Below are 12,418 nucleotides of genomic sequence, written 5' to 3'. Positions count from 1 at the left end.
ATTACTTTTCTTGTCCAGATCAAATTGTTATTCTTGCAAAGATTAAATACTGTTATCTAATCATTTCTCTATCGCGAGATGAAAAAATCAGCAATATCAAATTGTACCCCTCACTTTCTTTTCTGCCAGAAGGAACATACACAAACCAACAAAACACATGCAATTTAAACGCAACACAAACAGTACCGACACAAATGTCCATGAATTGCCCGTCTTTCTAACTTGGTTAATCTACTTGGAGACAGCAGGCACGATCCGAGGCCTGTACTTGTAGCTCCTAGCAGCAACCAGGTACGCGAAGAAGTTGGTAATGCTCATGATCGAGAGCAGCAAATAGAACAGATTCAAATGGTTCCTGTTAATGTTGTTCCCTGCAAGCCAACCACCACTCCTGGTCACGCCCTCTGTTGCCCTGTTCACAATCTTGACCAATATGCTGCTGAAGAAGTACCCCAGCGCCATGGAGCACCACAGGAAGCAGGTGGAGAGCGACTTGAGCCCCTTCGGCGCCTCGGAGTAGAACAGCTCGAGGAGCCCGACGTACGTGAACATGTCGGCGATCCCAAAGATGAAGAACTGGAAGGAGAGCCAGAACACGCTGATGGGCAGCGGCTGAGCGACAGGTATCGCATCGAGCATGCCGTGGTCGCGGGCCACCTTTTTCCGCTTTACCTCCATGATCGCAGCCACAGCCATCGAGAGCGACGATAGAAGAAGCCCGACACCTATTCTCTGCAGGTGGGTTATGCCTGTCGGGTGGCCAGTGAATTTCCTGACGAACGGGACGATCACCCGGTCGTAGATGGGGACTATGATGATGAGGAAGGAGACAGGGATGATGGCAAGTGAGGCGGGCGGGATCTTGAACGAGCCTGTGATGCTTGTATCCATCGTTCGGCCCTGTTGGATGGAGAAGGTCTGGAGTTGAGCCAGGCAAAGGGTCATAATTATGGTGCAGCAGAAGATTGGAACCATGCCGAGCACTATTTTTGCGTTCTCCACTTGGGTCATCCGGCACAGCTTCCACGGGTTCGGAGATTCGGACTGCCTGTGTCGCAGCGCCGGTGTTTCCTTTATGGCCGCCTTGTCTAGGAACCTGAGGATCCATTGATACAATTTATCTGGAGATCATAAATTTGAATAAATGTTCTTTTTCTTGTAGGGAAAGTAATGCGCGATGACCTGAAAGTATCTCTGTAAGGTAGAAATTCTTTATCTCCAGCAGCTTCTGCATCTCTGTCAAACTCATACAGCTCCGTTGGGTCCTCAGGGAGTTGAAGTTTTCTGTTGCGAATTGCAGCAACAAATACCTGAGACATCGGAGAGATCAACCACAGTTTGAGCCCTGAATACTTTTCTGTTTTGGCATGATGCAGATCATAAGTTAGGACAAAGCTAATTAGGGAACTTTCATAGACCTGGACAATTTCGACGATTGTACTGGTTCCTTGTATGGGTTGTATCCGGTGCATCGGGAGTCCTAATGTGAATAACACCACGCCCAAGAACATGGCTATAGTAGATAACCCGAAGCCCCAGTCCCATCCTTTATTGTCCTGTATCCACACGATGAGTGTCAAACTAGCTGCGCTGCCAAGACACACTATCAGCAACAGGAAGTTGAAGAAGCTCGACATGTCCCTCGCTTCCCTAGGGTCCTTCTCGTCAAACTGGTCGGCTCCGTGGGCTGGCAATGCAGCTTTGATTCCAGCTGAACCAGCAGCCAACAGGTACAACGCGATGAAGAAGAGTGCAGCGTTTCCGCCCCCAACTTTTTCGCAGTGAGAAGTAGAATCGAAGATGTTGCACTTTGGTGGACGAAGCCCGGGATAGTGAGCCTGTACAGTCAGTAATGCCAGTCCCTGAACAGAACAAAAGAAGATGATGATCATCGTAATTATGAGATGCGGTTCATTAGCTTGCCAGAGAATTTGATGCCTGTGAAATTTATACCAAGAACTCAACACAGCCCGAAATGAGAGTGGCATTGAATCTGCCGATGTAAACGTCTGCTAAGGCGGCCACGGCAATGGAAAGAATGTAGGAAGAGCCCATGAAGTTGGTGAGCTGGTTGGCGGCATCAGCAAATTCAAAGTGCAAGACCCCACTGAAGTATATCACCAAGTTCACAGCCAGTGCAACGGTCGCCATCTGCTCGAAACCGAATGTGGCTGCAACAATAGATGCTAATCATTGGAACATGAACCGTGCAAGAAACATCTCGATAAAGCAAATAAAGAAACGTTTCAATGGTCATGCCTAGTGGAGTGTACAGTATGATCACAGCACAACATCGTAGTCCAAAATTCTTTTCCTCCCTCTGGCAGGTTTCGGTTTACCTTTTACCTGACTTTAAACTGTAATTCACTAAGCTAAAGACTATGCATTCGACTCAGGTTGAATTGTTACGTTGGGTAAATATGATGCCATACCGAGAATAAGCAAACCAATTCGCATTCCTCCATGTTCATGCTTCCGAGCCGTTCTTCCCTTCCAGTCCACCTTCCCTTCGACGAGCTCCGGCTTCTCCTGCAAACAGAACATCTCACACTCAGCAGCAAAAGCAAAATAAACAAGGAAGGCAATGAATTTAAACGGACAATAATCAGACCCTAGTTTGGAGCTCCATTTAGTTCTTGAAGTTCAAAAGGGTAGTCACTGGTCAGTGATTCTCTTGGAAGAATTTTAAGTTTAGGCCTTCGCTAGTTTGTATTTATAACAGTACCCATGAGATGCTATGAGCACTTCTTTGCCTCTGGCAATACCCACTTTGTTGTCTGGTTGTGATTGCATCTTCTTCTTGATGTTGTTGCTGCCGAACATGGAAGAGATGCTCATTGGACTCGGTCGTGATTAGTGTCTTTAGCAAAATCGACAGAGAGAAAGGGCAATCTCAGTCACGCAAATGTTGTTTGAGGGACCCTTCTACTCTTGACTGCATGAAGACGGTCCAATTTATAAATCAAGTGCCATTGTGTAAACATGATGCTTCCTTTCGTCTTCTTCCTAAAACACAGCAAATTTACCCAGTCATGCAGATTCTAGGGCCTGGTGTGAGCATCTGGATCAACCAGTGCTTGCTCGAAGTTCATGACGGCATAAAAAATGGGACTTCTCGAATCAAATCTTGAATCCTTCATGGATTGGTTGGGCCATGCTCTGAGTGGACATAAGGAGGAGCTTTGATGCGGAAACTTCATACGATAGGTCTCATCGATTATTCACGGTCGAGATTAAGATTGGACATATTGATCATCCTAGTGTAACAGAGATGGAATTCGTTGATCTATGGAGTTTGAAAGGGGAAAAAAGGGCGCCAAATTTTCGCAGTACATCATTGTCACCACCATTTTTCAACTAGTACAAGCTTTTATTCCTGTCCAAAGGAAAAAAGTTCCGCTCAAGTCTTATGTAATATCTTGCAATATCGGACACTCTAATTACCATTCTGAAAAATTCATTTCAATGTTGTGATTGGCTGCAACGGCAGCTTGAGACAGGGGGTCCAGTGAAGGCAACTCGTACGTCGGCTTTCTTGCTAAAAGTTGTAGCTCAAACGGATGGAGGACGTCCAAATCGCACAATTCGCGCTTTGAATGTTCGCACTCCCGCGCTTATGCTGAAATGGTCTTCCCAGGTAGCTGTCTTCGAAGATGGAGATGTTGGCTTGCGTTTGTAAGTAACACAAGAGATAAACTGACCCTCCAATACTTTCGCAATAATGAAGGACTAATGCTAGTTCCATTGAATAGAAATTTCATATGCAGTGGCTGCAACGCAATTGACAAAAACAAAACGCTCTAGAAGCGAACGAGAAGCAGTCCATGATTCCGCATCGAGTGCGACATGATAGCCTCAAGACTATCACAAACAACAAGCACAGAATGAGTCATTGGTGTGTCCGACGTGACCAATTATTCCATCGTATTCACTCTTATGGAACTCAATTCTTCTTCTGTTTTTTCCCCTTTGTGTTTCCCTTTCACTCTAGTCGAACTTGTGAAACCGGGACCAAAACCAAAGAAACCGCCAGTTATAAAAAGTAGACTACAGAAGTACAATGGCTATTCGGGAAACAATCACTACTTTGTTCTCCATAATGAAATGAACCACTCTTACACAGCAAGGTTATCATCCAGCAGCCACTAGGTTGATTCGTGAATAACCGAAACATAGGTCAATAATACTGCATCATCAATAGATGACCAGAAAAAGGGCATACAAAAGAAGAATGTACAGAACAATTCAAGGTGATCACCTGTGCAAAGAATGCATTTTTCTAAGCTAAACACCACCAAAAAAAAAAAAATCAACCTACCGAATAATACACGACGAATCAGTAGTTCAACAGCGAGTACTTTATGCGTAACATGATCTTTCCCTTGTCAACCCCTAGTTTTGCCCCCGTAACCAACCAATGACCGGGTATATCTTGTGGGCCCTTGGACATTTCTGTCATGTCCACAATCTTCACCAGTTTTCCGGGTTTATTTGAACTGTCTTCCTTTTTGTCACTGGATGTCTTATCCTTGGATGCTGATGAGGAAGCACCATCATTCTTTAGTGAAGATGAACTCGCCGGGTTGTGATCCCATACAGACCGCCTTATTGTACAACCTGGGACCTTGGAAAAGAGGAGTTTAAGGTGAAGTACATTCTTGGACCCAAAGTCCCAAACGCCGAGCTGAGCCCCCGTCACGATGTGGACTCCTGAGAGATCGCCGATGCTGGTCTCGGTGTGCTCTATTGGTGCGGTGCTGACATGGGAAAAGTTCTTCCACTTGATAGGCTCGAACCAACGGCTGTCCTGCTCCTCGGGGCCTTGCCACTTGGGAGCACCAATCGCCATGTGCGCGTCCCAATGGGGTTGGAGAACTTTGGGAAGAGAAACCAGGTGTTGCAAATGGATAGCGAGCCGGTTTTGCTTGCTCCCCTCAATTGTAAGTCTCAACCCTGTCACAGGCTTACGACCGACTGTCACCTGAAAAAGAATAAAAAGAAAGATCATCTGACTGAAAAATTACCAAATCAGATAGTAATGTGCAATTTTAGCAAATTATTCAGGAACATGAAAATATCGCTGGGTTTGGATGAATGGATTAGTCAAAGGTCATGATTGCAAATAGAAACATTTTAGTATGGTATTGGTGCATTTAATTTGCACTTCTTTTGATTTTGGACAACTTATTTGCTTGCTCATCTTTATTCAGTTTAACAAGTAGGTATGCTGTGAAACTAAACATTAAAAAATTCAAGCTAGATAGTGATGAACATAAAAGCTCATTTATTTTGCTTTTTTTCTGGCAAGTGCAGTTAGTGGACTTCAAACAGACGCAGGATAAAAGTTCGTCTTTTCAGCTAGCTAAATAAGTAATCCTTCACTTTTATTGCCCTTTTTCCGTTGTAATATAAAGTATCTTCCTTTGTTATCTGCTTATGTAATATTTCCAGCTCGATAAAATTGTAACGTACCTGATCTGGACTAATGTATAGCTTGGGACCCATCAAGCTGAACTGGAGGGATGAACAGACAGGCTCTTTCCTTTGAAGATTTTTTTGTTCTGGAGCCCAGACACAAGCAATTTGAAAATCCAAAAAGTACTGTAGATCTTCGATTGGAGGTTTATCTGGTTGGAACAACAAACAAGTTGCACACATTTGATTATCTAAAGTAAAATCAGATGCGGACATTCTCATCTCTCACACAAAAACAAGAAATAAATTAGTCGCCTAACATATCTAATCAGAAACTTGTAGAAATTGAACTATTTCAAGTAAGTTTTGAAGTTTCTGACACTTATCAGAAATGCCATGGAATAGGACTGAATAACTGGACAGAATTCATCCAGAAATTAAGCTGATTTAAGTTCCCATAGCTGCATCGAGTTAGAATTCACTTGTTTTAAGTCATTACAATAGGAAAAAAACAGAACATCAGAAGCTCAACAAGTTAGCGATCTAGTTTTTCTGATCTGGGTTTATACACGTGTACAGGAGACTCCACCAATCCCCAGAAATAGGTGTTGTACTAAAATCTACTTCAAATCATGTTGCTCATCTTAGAGTTTTCTGAACCTCAATAATCTTCACAACAAAACCAAAGATTAGAAAAATTAAATCTCTATGGATCCATATCGCAAATACACTGAGAAAACCTCAAAAAGCATTGCCTTTACCAATCACTCAAGTTAATGAACAGTTATAGGAAAAGGAACACTCACATTCCAAATATAAGTCTATAGCACGGGCCAAATACTTTATCCCAGGCACTCCTTCAAGAAGTGAAACAATGGGCGTAAATGTCATGTTAATTACGTCTGGTGCTGATCTTACAGTGTCAGCCCACTTAGCCTGATTCTGCTCGAGATCATCACCACCTCGCCTCCTAAAGATTACTGTGACATCCTGCAGCAAATAATTGCGAGCCTTACATGATTAGTGCTTCCAAAATGAGGAGAACATCACATGACAGAATTTGGATATGGTTTTTAGGAGTAAAAAATAAATGAAGGTCATAGTCACTTTCTCCACTGTTGGACTGTTGCAAGTTTATGAGGAAAATTTCTACACTGTAAAAGGAGAATTTTTTGACTAAGCAATATTCTGATACTAACCTTGTCTTTGTATTTTGGGAGGCCTGCACTTGGCTGATTCCTGGATTCTTGAAACCGATGACTCTCAATGTCTTTTACATAACTTTCAATGTCCGGTGTTGACAAAGAAGATGATTGATGCTGCCTGATATAAACTACATCTCTTCCACCGACAGTTGCAGAAGTAACAATATGGGTACCAAAATTCTCGATAAAGCTGAAGATGAACACGAAAACAAAGGGTGAGGAAGTTGGTGGCTAATTTGAATTACTCCTGTGTCTTCATGTAGATACATCAATAGGAGTAGCAGAGACAGATACAAGGGGACACCAGGGAAGCCCAGCATTTCCCCACCCAAAATTTAGACTGTAGAAGTATCAATATTAGAATAATCAACATATAACTCAAACTCATGATGTGTTGAGTTTGAACTCACCACATAAAGCCTCATCACGTGATGGAATGAGGCATACACTAGCTTTGGACATATTGCTACTTTTGAACAGATAAAGTTATAATATGGCTCGATTTTTCCAAAGTAATTCAAGGTGTTCTTAGCTATATCTTTAAATAGAGAGGAAAAGTGTTCTGTTGTTTACAAGTTTCTCATAATGACTGTTCTAAAGGCGCAATAAACTTAAATTTAACACAATTAAAGATAACATGGAAAAGCTTGCTTGAGATGCTTTGATCGCGTTGAATGAAGACCTTCTAATGCTCCATTCAGGCAAAGTGATTAGGAATAGAGATTCGTGTTAGAAAGGTGGAAGTCCTATGATGTCATGGACGGGGATGGTAAGAAAAGATACGAAGTATCTAAAGCTTCAAGATATAGCTGATTTGGAAAACTCCATATTGGTATTCAATGTTAAAAGATGAATCAAAGAATTGTTTCTGCATGTAAAGATGGATGCACGAAGGTGGAACTAAAACTTCATACTGCACTGATACAGAGGGTTCGGAATTGGCATATTTTAATTTGGACTTGTTAATTACTGTGATAAAGATAGACACAGTTTGAAGTGCGTAAGCGAGAAGCACCAAGAGTATAAATATAGTAGACTGGCCCAGAATGTACATGCAAGATTGCCTATGAACAATTACCTTGCCAAAGAAGCAGGATCCCATGAGTAGGGAACAGCGCGCTTGATTTCCTCCCGTAAAACCAACTTACGCTTGGTTAATTCAACCTTAAACAAGGGAATGAAGTACCCAACCATGGAAAGTGACTTTGTAGATGCTGCATCAACTTGCCAAGAGCCGGTAAAATTGAACATGGCATTGAAGCTTCCAAGTGGTGTTGATCCTGATATACCTGACTGGTTATTAAAATATTCGGCCATCTGAAATTTTGACAGTAATAGTCTTAGTGAAACCACCCATTGGAGTTATCAGCCGAAAAAGAATCAAAACCATCCACAAGAACCGATATGTAGACAGGGAGTCCATTCATGATGCAAGAAAGACGCAAAATGATCTATGTTATATGCATTTAAGAGTGAGAAGTCGACAATTCTTGTCTGGCCTTATCTGGCATATGAGGCATCGTGCAAGTTGCAAAGGAAAAAGATTCCCCCGCTTCAAAGAGTTGGCTCTTGGAGAGCTTTTTATCAGAAGGATTTGGAGTAAATGACTTTATTTTTCATCGATCTTTGTACTGATTTTTAGAACAGATCGATATATCATATTTTGATCCAACCCATGCTACTTTTATAATGATTTAATTGAGTCACTCTGTCAACCGCCCCATGAAAACACCAACAGAAAGCCAATTGAAGGATAAGTCACAGAGCCAATTAAAATTCAAACCATTACAAATGTAAAAATGGCCAAATTCTAATAAAGTGACCTGATTAAAAATAGCACCAAATGTGATAGAATTTCCTAAATTACCCAAAGCATTAGCTATAGCATCATAAGTCTACATCACATAGATAGCTTTGTTAAGTGTATTAAAGGGTACTGAGTTGTTTATTGGAAATGAGAGATGGGTAGGAAACCTGTCTTTAATATCTTTTCTCCTGCTGTCCTAGCTTCGTACTTTAACACAAATCATGGTTTCCCATCTTAAGCGACTACTCCTGCCCCTTTCTTTTCCAGTAACATATCCCCTTATGACTCAATAAATAGAATTTCGCATGTAGAACACAGTTGATGCAAGTGCAACTTTTTATGTGTTTATTACTGTATTTAATAGTCCAAACATTCAGGTAAAATTGCCAATCTAACAATTTGACTTTGAAGATAGCTAGAGTAAGATGAGCTTATTAGATGTAATTTTCGTCATGATCTTTGTCATATGGATTTTCAAGGGTTATCTAGTGCCAATGAATATATGTAATATTGGTTTTTATGCAAGCACACTCTAACCCCAATTTTTCTCTCCTTCATCTCTCTTCTGATGTCTCAACAATTAAACAGCTACTGTACTCTCCTGCCCTATTATAACTGAATTATGTAGGTCTTGACATGAACACTTCTGATAATACCATACATGTTATAGTTAAAGCACTGCACAAGAAGTATCACAGAAAAATGAGCTTGTAATGGCTCTCAACATTTAAACATGTCAATTTAGATAGTTTATGCTTGCTAAAAAAAGTATGCCACGTCTCATCAGATTGTACATTTCCAATGTAATTTGTTAAATTAAAGTGATACAGAGGTAAAGAAAATCAATAGGTGAGGTGTATATTGTAGCTTCACTGTAAGGAACAGAGCTCTCATCATCTTATCCTTGCCAATGCAGAGAAAGCAACAAGTTAAGAAAGTTCCAAGTGAAACCAATTGGATGCTCTGGGGATGCACTAAACCAGATAAACCATGGAACAAGAAGGAAGTTGAAACTTGAAACTGCATCAAAAAAACAACAGAATAAGCCTTATCCCACTAGGTAAAGTCGCCATATGATCCTTTTACCATTGCACTCGACTCTTTATCAAGTCTTTCGAAACTCGAAATGCTCAAAATTTTTACTTCTCGTCTCATTTCACATCTTTTACATCTTCCACTGCCCTTTCTGGCTAGAGCAAAATTTTGTATGAAAAGATCAACACTAAAAATTACCATCATAATCTACAGAGTTGACATACAATCAATTATTGTCTGGGATGTTGAAACCCAGATTACCTTATCTGGAAAGCATTCGGACAATATCACCCTATGTTTCCAGTAATTACTAACGTGAGTAAAGCAAGGTGTACGAACACCAATATACATATAAGTTTGCAAAGTAACGTGGTGGACTGTATGCTGAAATATTATCCCACAACGCTTGACAACGGGTCCTAAATGCTCTTTATATTCATGTGGTCTCCCTCCACCTATCAGCCTCCACCTATCAGCTTAAGCTTTTGGATTGGACTTTCTAACATAGTATCAGAGCACTATTACTTAGTAAACCATTATTCTTACTAACATACTGACATGCAAAGAGAAAACAGCAGAAGCACTTGAGACAAATAAACCTTTTTCATGCAGTAAGCTCATGAGCAAGATTTTAGTACCTAACACCCTGTGCATCACAGTATGAACAAAGCCAAAATTTAGTTCACCGTCCACCCTTCATGATCATTACCTCGCTTTCCAGGTTCAACACATTTAAAAACCTCAGGAAGATGAAACTTAAACTAAACTCTACCAGTTATCAGGTCAAAAGAACTACTTTGACAGACTGCTCTTTATCTCACTCCTAATTTAAATTCCCAAACCACCCCCACAGTAAACCAAAGTGAATTGACCTCAACAAAAGGACAGTGATGTAAAACACTGTATGAAACAGTTTCAGTTATAACTGCTCGCTCGAACTGCAGCCAAGTTCTGGCGCTTACAAAGTTTGCATATTCTCATTTTTCAGTCAACTTTATCCCTCCCACCGAAAAACTACTCTCCTCGAGTAAATAGTCAAGTTGAATGCGACAAACACCTTAACTCTAAGTAAATCTGCATTAAGAATGAGAAAACGAGGCAAAACTTTCTGACCAGCTTCCGTAACATGTCATATCCCCAGAGTAATATGAGTGAATAAATCATACGAGAGGGTAGACGAGAGAATGATGGTTGTCATATGGCTGTTAGTTAGATAGTAGTAGCAAAATTGCAATTATGATGGCTTATTTGAGTTCTATTGCCTATTATGCCATTGTCATGTGAGTGGCTTGTGAGTGAGGAAGCTGTAAGAGCAGATATAAGTTCTCTTTTGCTATTTTCCTTAACGAATGAAATACAGAAGCAATATTCTCTCTCAACTCACTATCTCTTTTTCATTTGCCTTGTCATCTATTCTCTTCTCATCTCAATCTAAATTCTTCTCATCTCACTCAAATTTCTCTCTTAGTTCATTAGCCCTCTAAGAGCTCCTTCAACTTGACTTAATTTTAACTATCTTCCCAAATGGATAGTGACATCTCAACTCAACTACTTGAGGATCTGCTCGGGTGAGATTTGGATATAATATCCCGCATGCTATCAATCTGACTAATCCCTGATTTCATATAATTAAAGACTGGAAGAGAATTTTTGTCAAACATATAAGCTGCATGAGTTCCCCGACCACCAAGGACTCAGCATTAGTTCAATAGATCTATCTCAATGTTCTTTTTTACCAGGAAACCAAAGGGGCAGCATCCCTGAATAAAAAACATGTAGGCAATTTGAGCAAGATGTGTAAGCTTGGAAGATGGCAGTGCTCACCGTACCATTAGCTTGAAGTGCAAAGACAAATGTTCTTCACATCGCTAAATGGAATGTCGGATATCCTAGTAAAGCTTGACATTTTCATTCTCTCCACATAAACATAAGACTGCCGCAAGTGCAAGAGTTTGTTCTCTTCAGGTCAACTTAGAACAACCGAAGAAATAGAAAACTGAAGCAAACCACAAATTCTCCTATGAACATGGATAAATCAATGAAACTAAGCCAGACTTGCCAACTTTTTGTGCGCATATACAGAAGCTAACTTGGAAGCAACAAGAGATGCTGCATATCCATTATGTCCTCAGATGCAGTTTTTAAAACCAAAAGTTAGAGCACGCCACAACGAAATCCCAACGCTCTCAAGCCATCAATAAGCAAAATAAAATATGCCGACAAGTTCATCCCAAAAACAATCCACAAATCAATCAAGAAAAGAAAGAGGATGACCCAGAATTCAAGATCAAGAACTCTCACCTTATGGAAGCTACGGACACTAGTCCTCTCGATCTTCCCTCTCCCCTGCGAGCACTCAATACCAGCGGACACACTCGGCAGGACAACACCGTCAGACACCTCAAGATCCCTCGCATGATCATCGTCAAGAACCACAAGCCTAGACCCAGGAGCACCCTTGCAATAAAGGAGCCTGATATCAGAAGTGACATCAAATCCTCTGCCCAGAGCTTGAACAGAATTCAAGAGGGTGGTGGTCAAAGCATCATCCGGGCTCAAGCTCAAGCTTTCCATGGACTGAGGATCTTTCATTGATCCAAAAGAAGATCAAGAAACGATGTCACTGGTGATGGGGATGCTGGGGGACGATCGAGCGGGGTGTTCAATCCCAAGAGGAATCTCTCAAAGTTGTCAAAAGGGTGAATTCTCTTCTGGTGGGTTGTGGTGGGCTAAGATTGGACTCCGCAGTTTGGTGCTGGTTTCTTGGGCGTTTGCTTTGTTCGTTCCAAGGTTGTCTTTTGACCGTAATAAATTGGATACCGCGTTCTTTTGCGAACGGAGGATTCCGGTTTGACTGGTCCTCTTAAGGCAAAAGAAAAATAAAGAACAAAAGGAAAGAGATGGAGAAGCGATGCTGTTCTGCGGTTTGTTTGGTACCTCGGCAACAAAAGTCAAA

General features: G+C 41.1%; 2 protein-coding genes across 2 annotated transcripts; both read right to left on the bottom strand.

The window, feature by feature from the left end:
- Window positions 1–96: 96 nt before the first annotated feature.
- On the bottom strand, window positions 97–2,632 carry LOC115682086 (protein NRT1/ PTR FAMILY 4.5-like). Its single transcript, XM_030606227.2, has 5 exons — window positions 2,433–2,632; window positions 1,954–2,171; window positions 1,419–1,862; window positions 1,183–1,310; window positions 97–1,096 (listed from the first exon to the last, which is right to left on the bottom strand). The coding sequence occupies exons 1-5, from the start codon at window positions 2,542–2,544 to the stop codon at window positions 232–234; spliced, it is 1,767 nt and encodes a 588-aa protein (XP_030462087.2). The 5' UTR covers window positions 2,545–2,632; the 3' UTR covers window positions 97–231.
- Window positions 2,633–4,128: 1,496 nt separating this feature from the next.
- On the bottom strand, window positions 4,129–12,379 carry LOC115682113 (MACPF domain-containing protein CAD1). Its single transcript, XM_030606256.2, has 6 exons — window positions 11,764–12,379; window positions 7,699–7,937; window positions 6,615–6,810; window positions 6,222–6,405; window positions 5,473–5,627; window positions 4,129–4,981 (listed from the first exon to the last, which is right to left on the bottom strand). The coding sequence occupies exons 1-6, from the start codon at window positions 12,052–12,054 to the stop codon at window positions 4,337–4,339; spliced, it is 1,710 nt and encodes a 569-aa protein (XP_030462116.1). The 5' UTR covers window positions 12,055–12,379; the 3' UTR covers window positions 4,129–4,336.
- Window positions 12,380–12,418: the final 39 nt, after the last annotated feature.

This window comes from Syzygium oleosum, unplaced genomic scaffold, assembly GCF_021117445.2.
Source record: "Syzygium oleosum isolate NSW1041296 unplaced genomic scaffold, Sole_v2.1 Sole_v2.18, whole genome shotgun sequence".
In the NCBI taxonomy this organism is placed as follows: domain Eukaryota; kingdom Viridiplantae; phylum Streptophyta; class Magnoliopsida; order Myrtales; family Myrtaceae; genus Syzygium; species Syzygium oleosum.
The sequence above is the reverse complement of the archived record's forward strand: the minus strand, read 5'-3'. Positions and strand labels throughout refer to the sequence as shown.

Bases quoted from the DNA above. Each gene is read 5' to 3' on its own strand.
- LOC115682086 (XM_030606227.2), bottom strand. From the start codon at position 2,544: ATGTTCTGTTTGCAGGAGAAGCCGGAGCTCGTCGAAGGGAAGGTGGAC. The intron at 2,172-2,432 runs GTATGGCATCAT...CTATTGTTGCAG, and splicing joins AATTGGTTTGCTTATTCTCG to CCACATTCGGTTTCGAGCAG. The intron at 1,863-1,953 runs GTATAAATTTCA...TGTTCTGTTCAG, and splicing joins CGGGCTGTGTTGAGTTCTTG to GGACTGGCATTACTGACTGT.
- LOC115682113 (XM_030606256.2), bottom strand. From the start codon at position 12,054: ATGAAAGATCCTCAGTCCATGGAAAGCTTGAGCTTGAGCCCGGATGAT. The intron at 7,938-11,763 runs GTGAGAGTTCTT...TCAAAATTTCAG, and splicing joins GTGTCCGTAGCTTCCATAAG to ATGGCCGAATATTTTAATAA. The intron at 5,628-6,221 runs GTGAGTGTTCCT...TGTTCCAACCAG, and splicing joins TATAGACTTATATTTGGAAT to ATAAACCTCCAATCGAAGAT.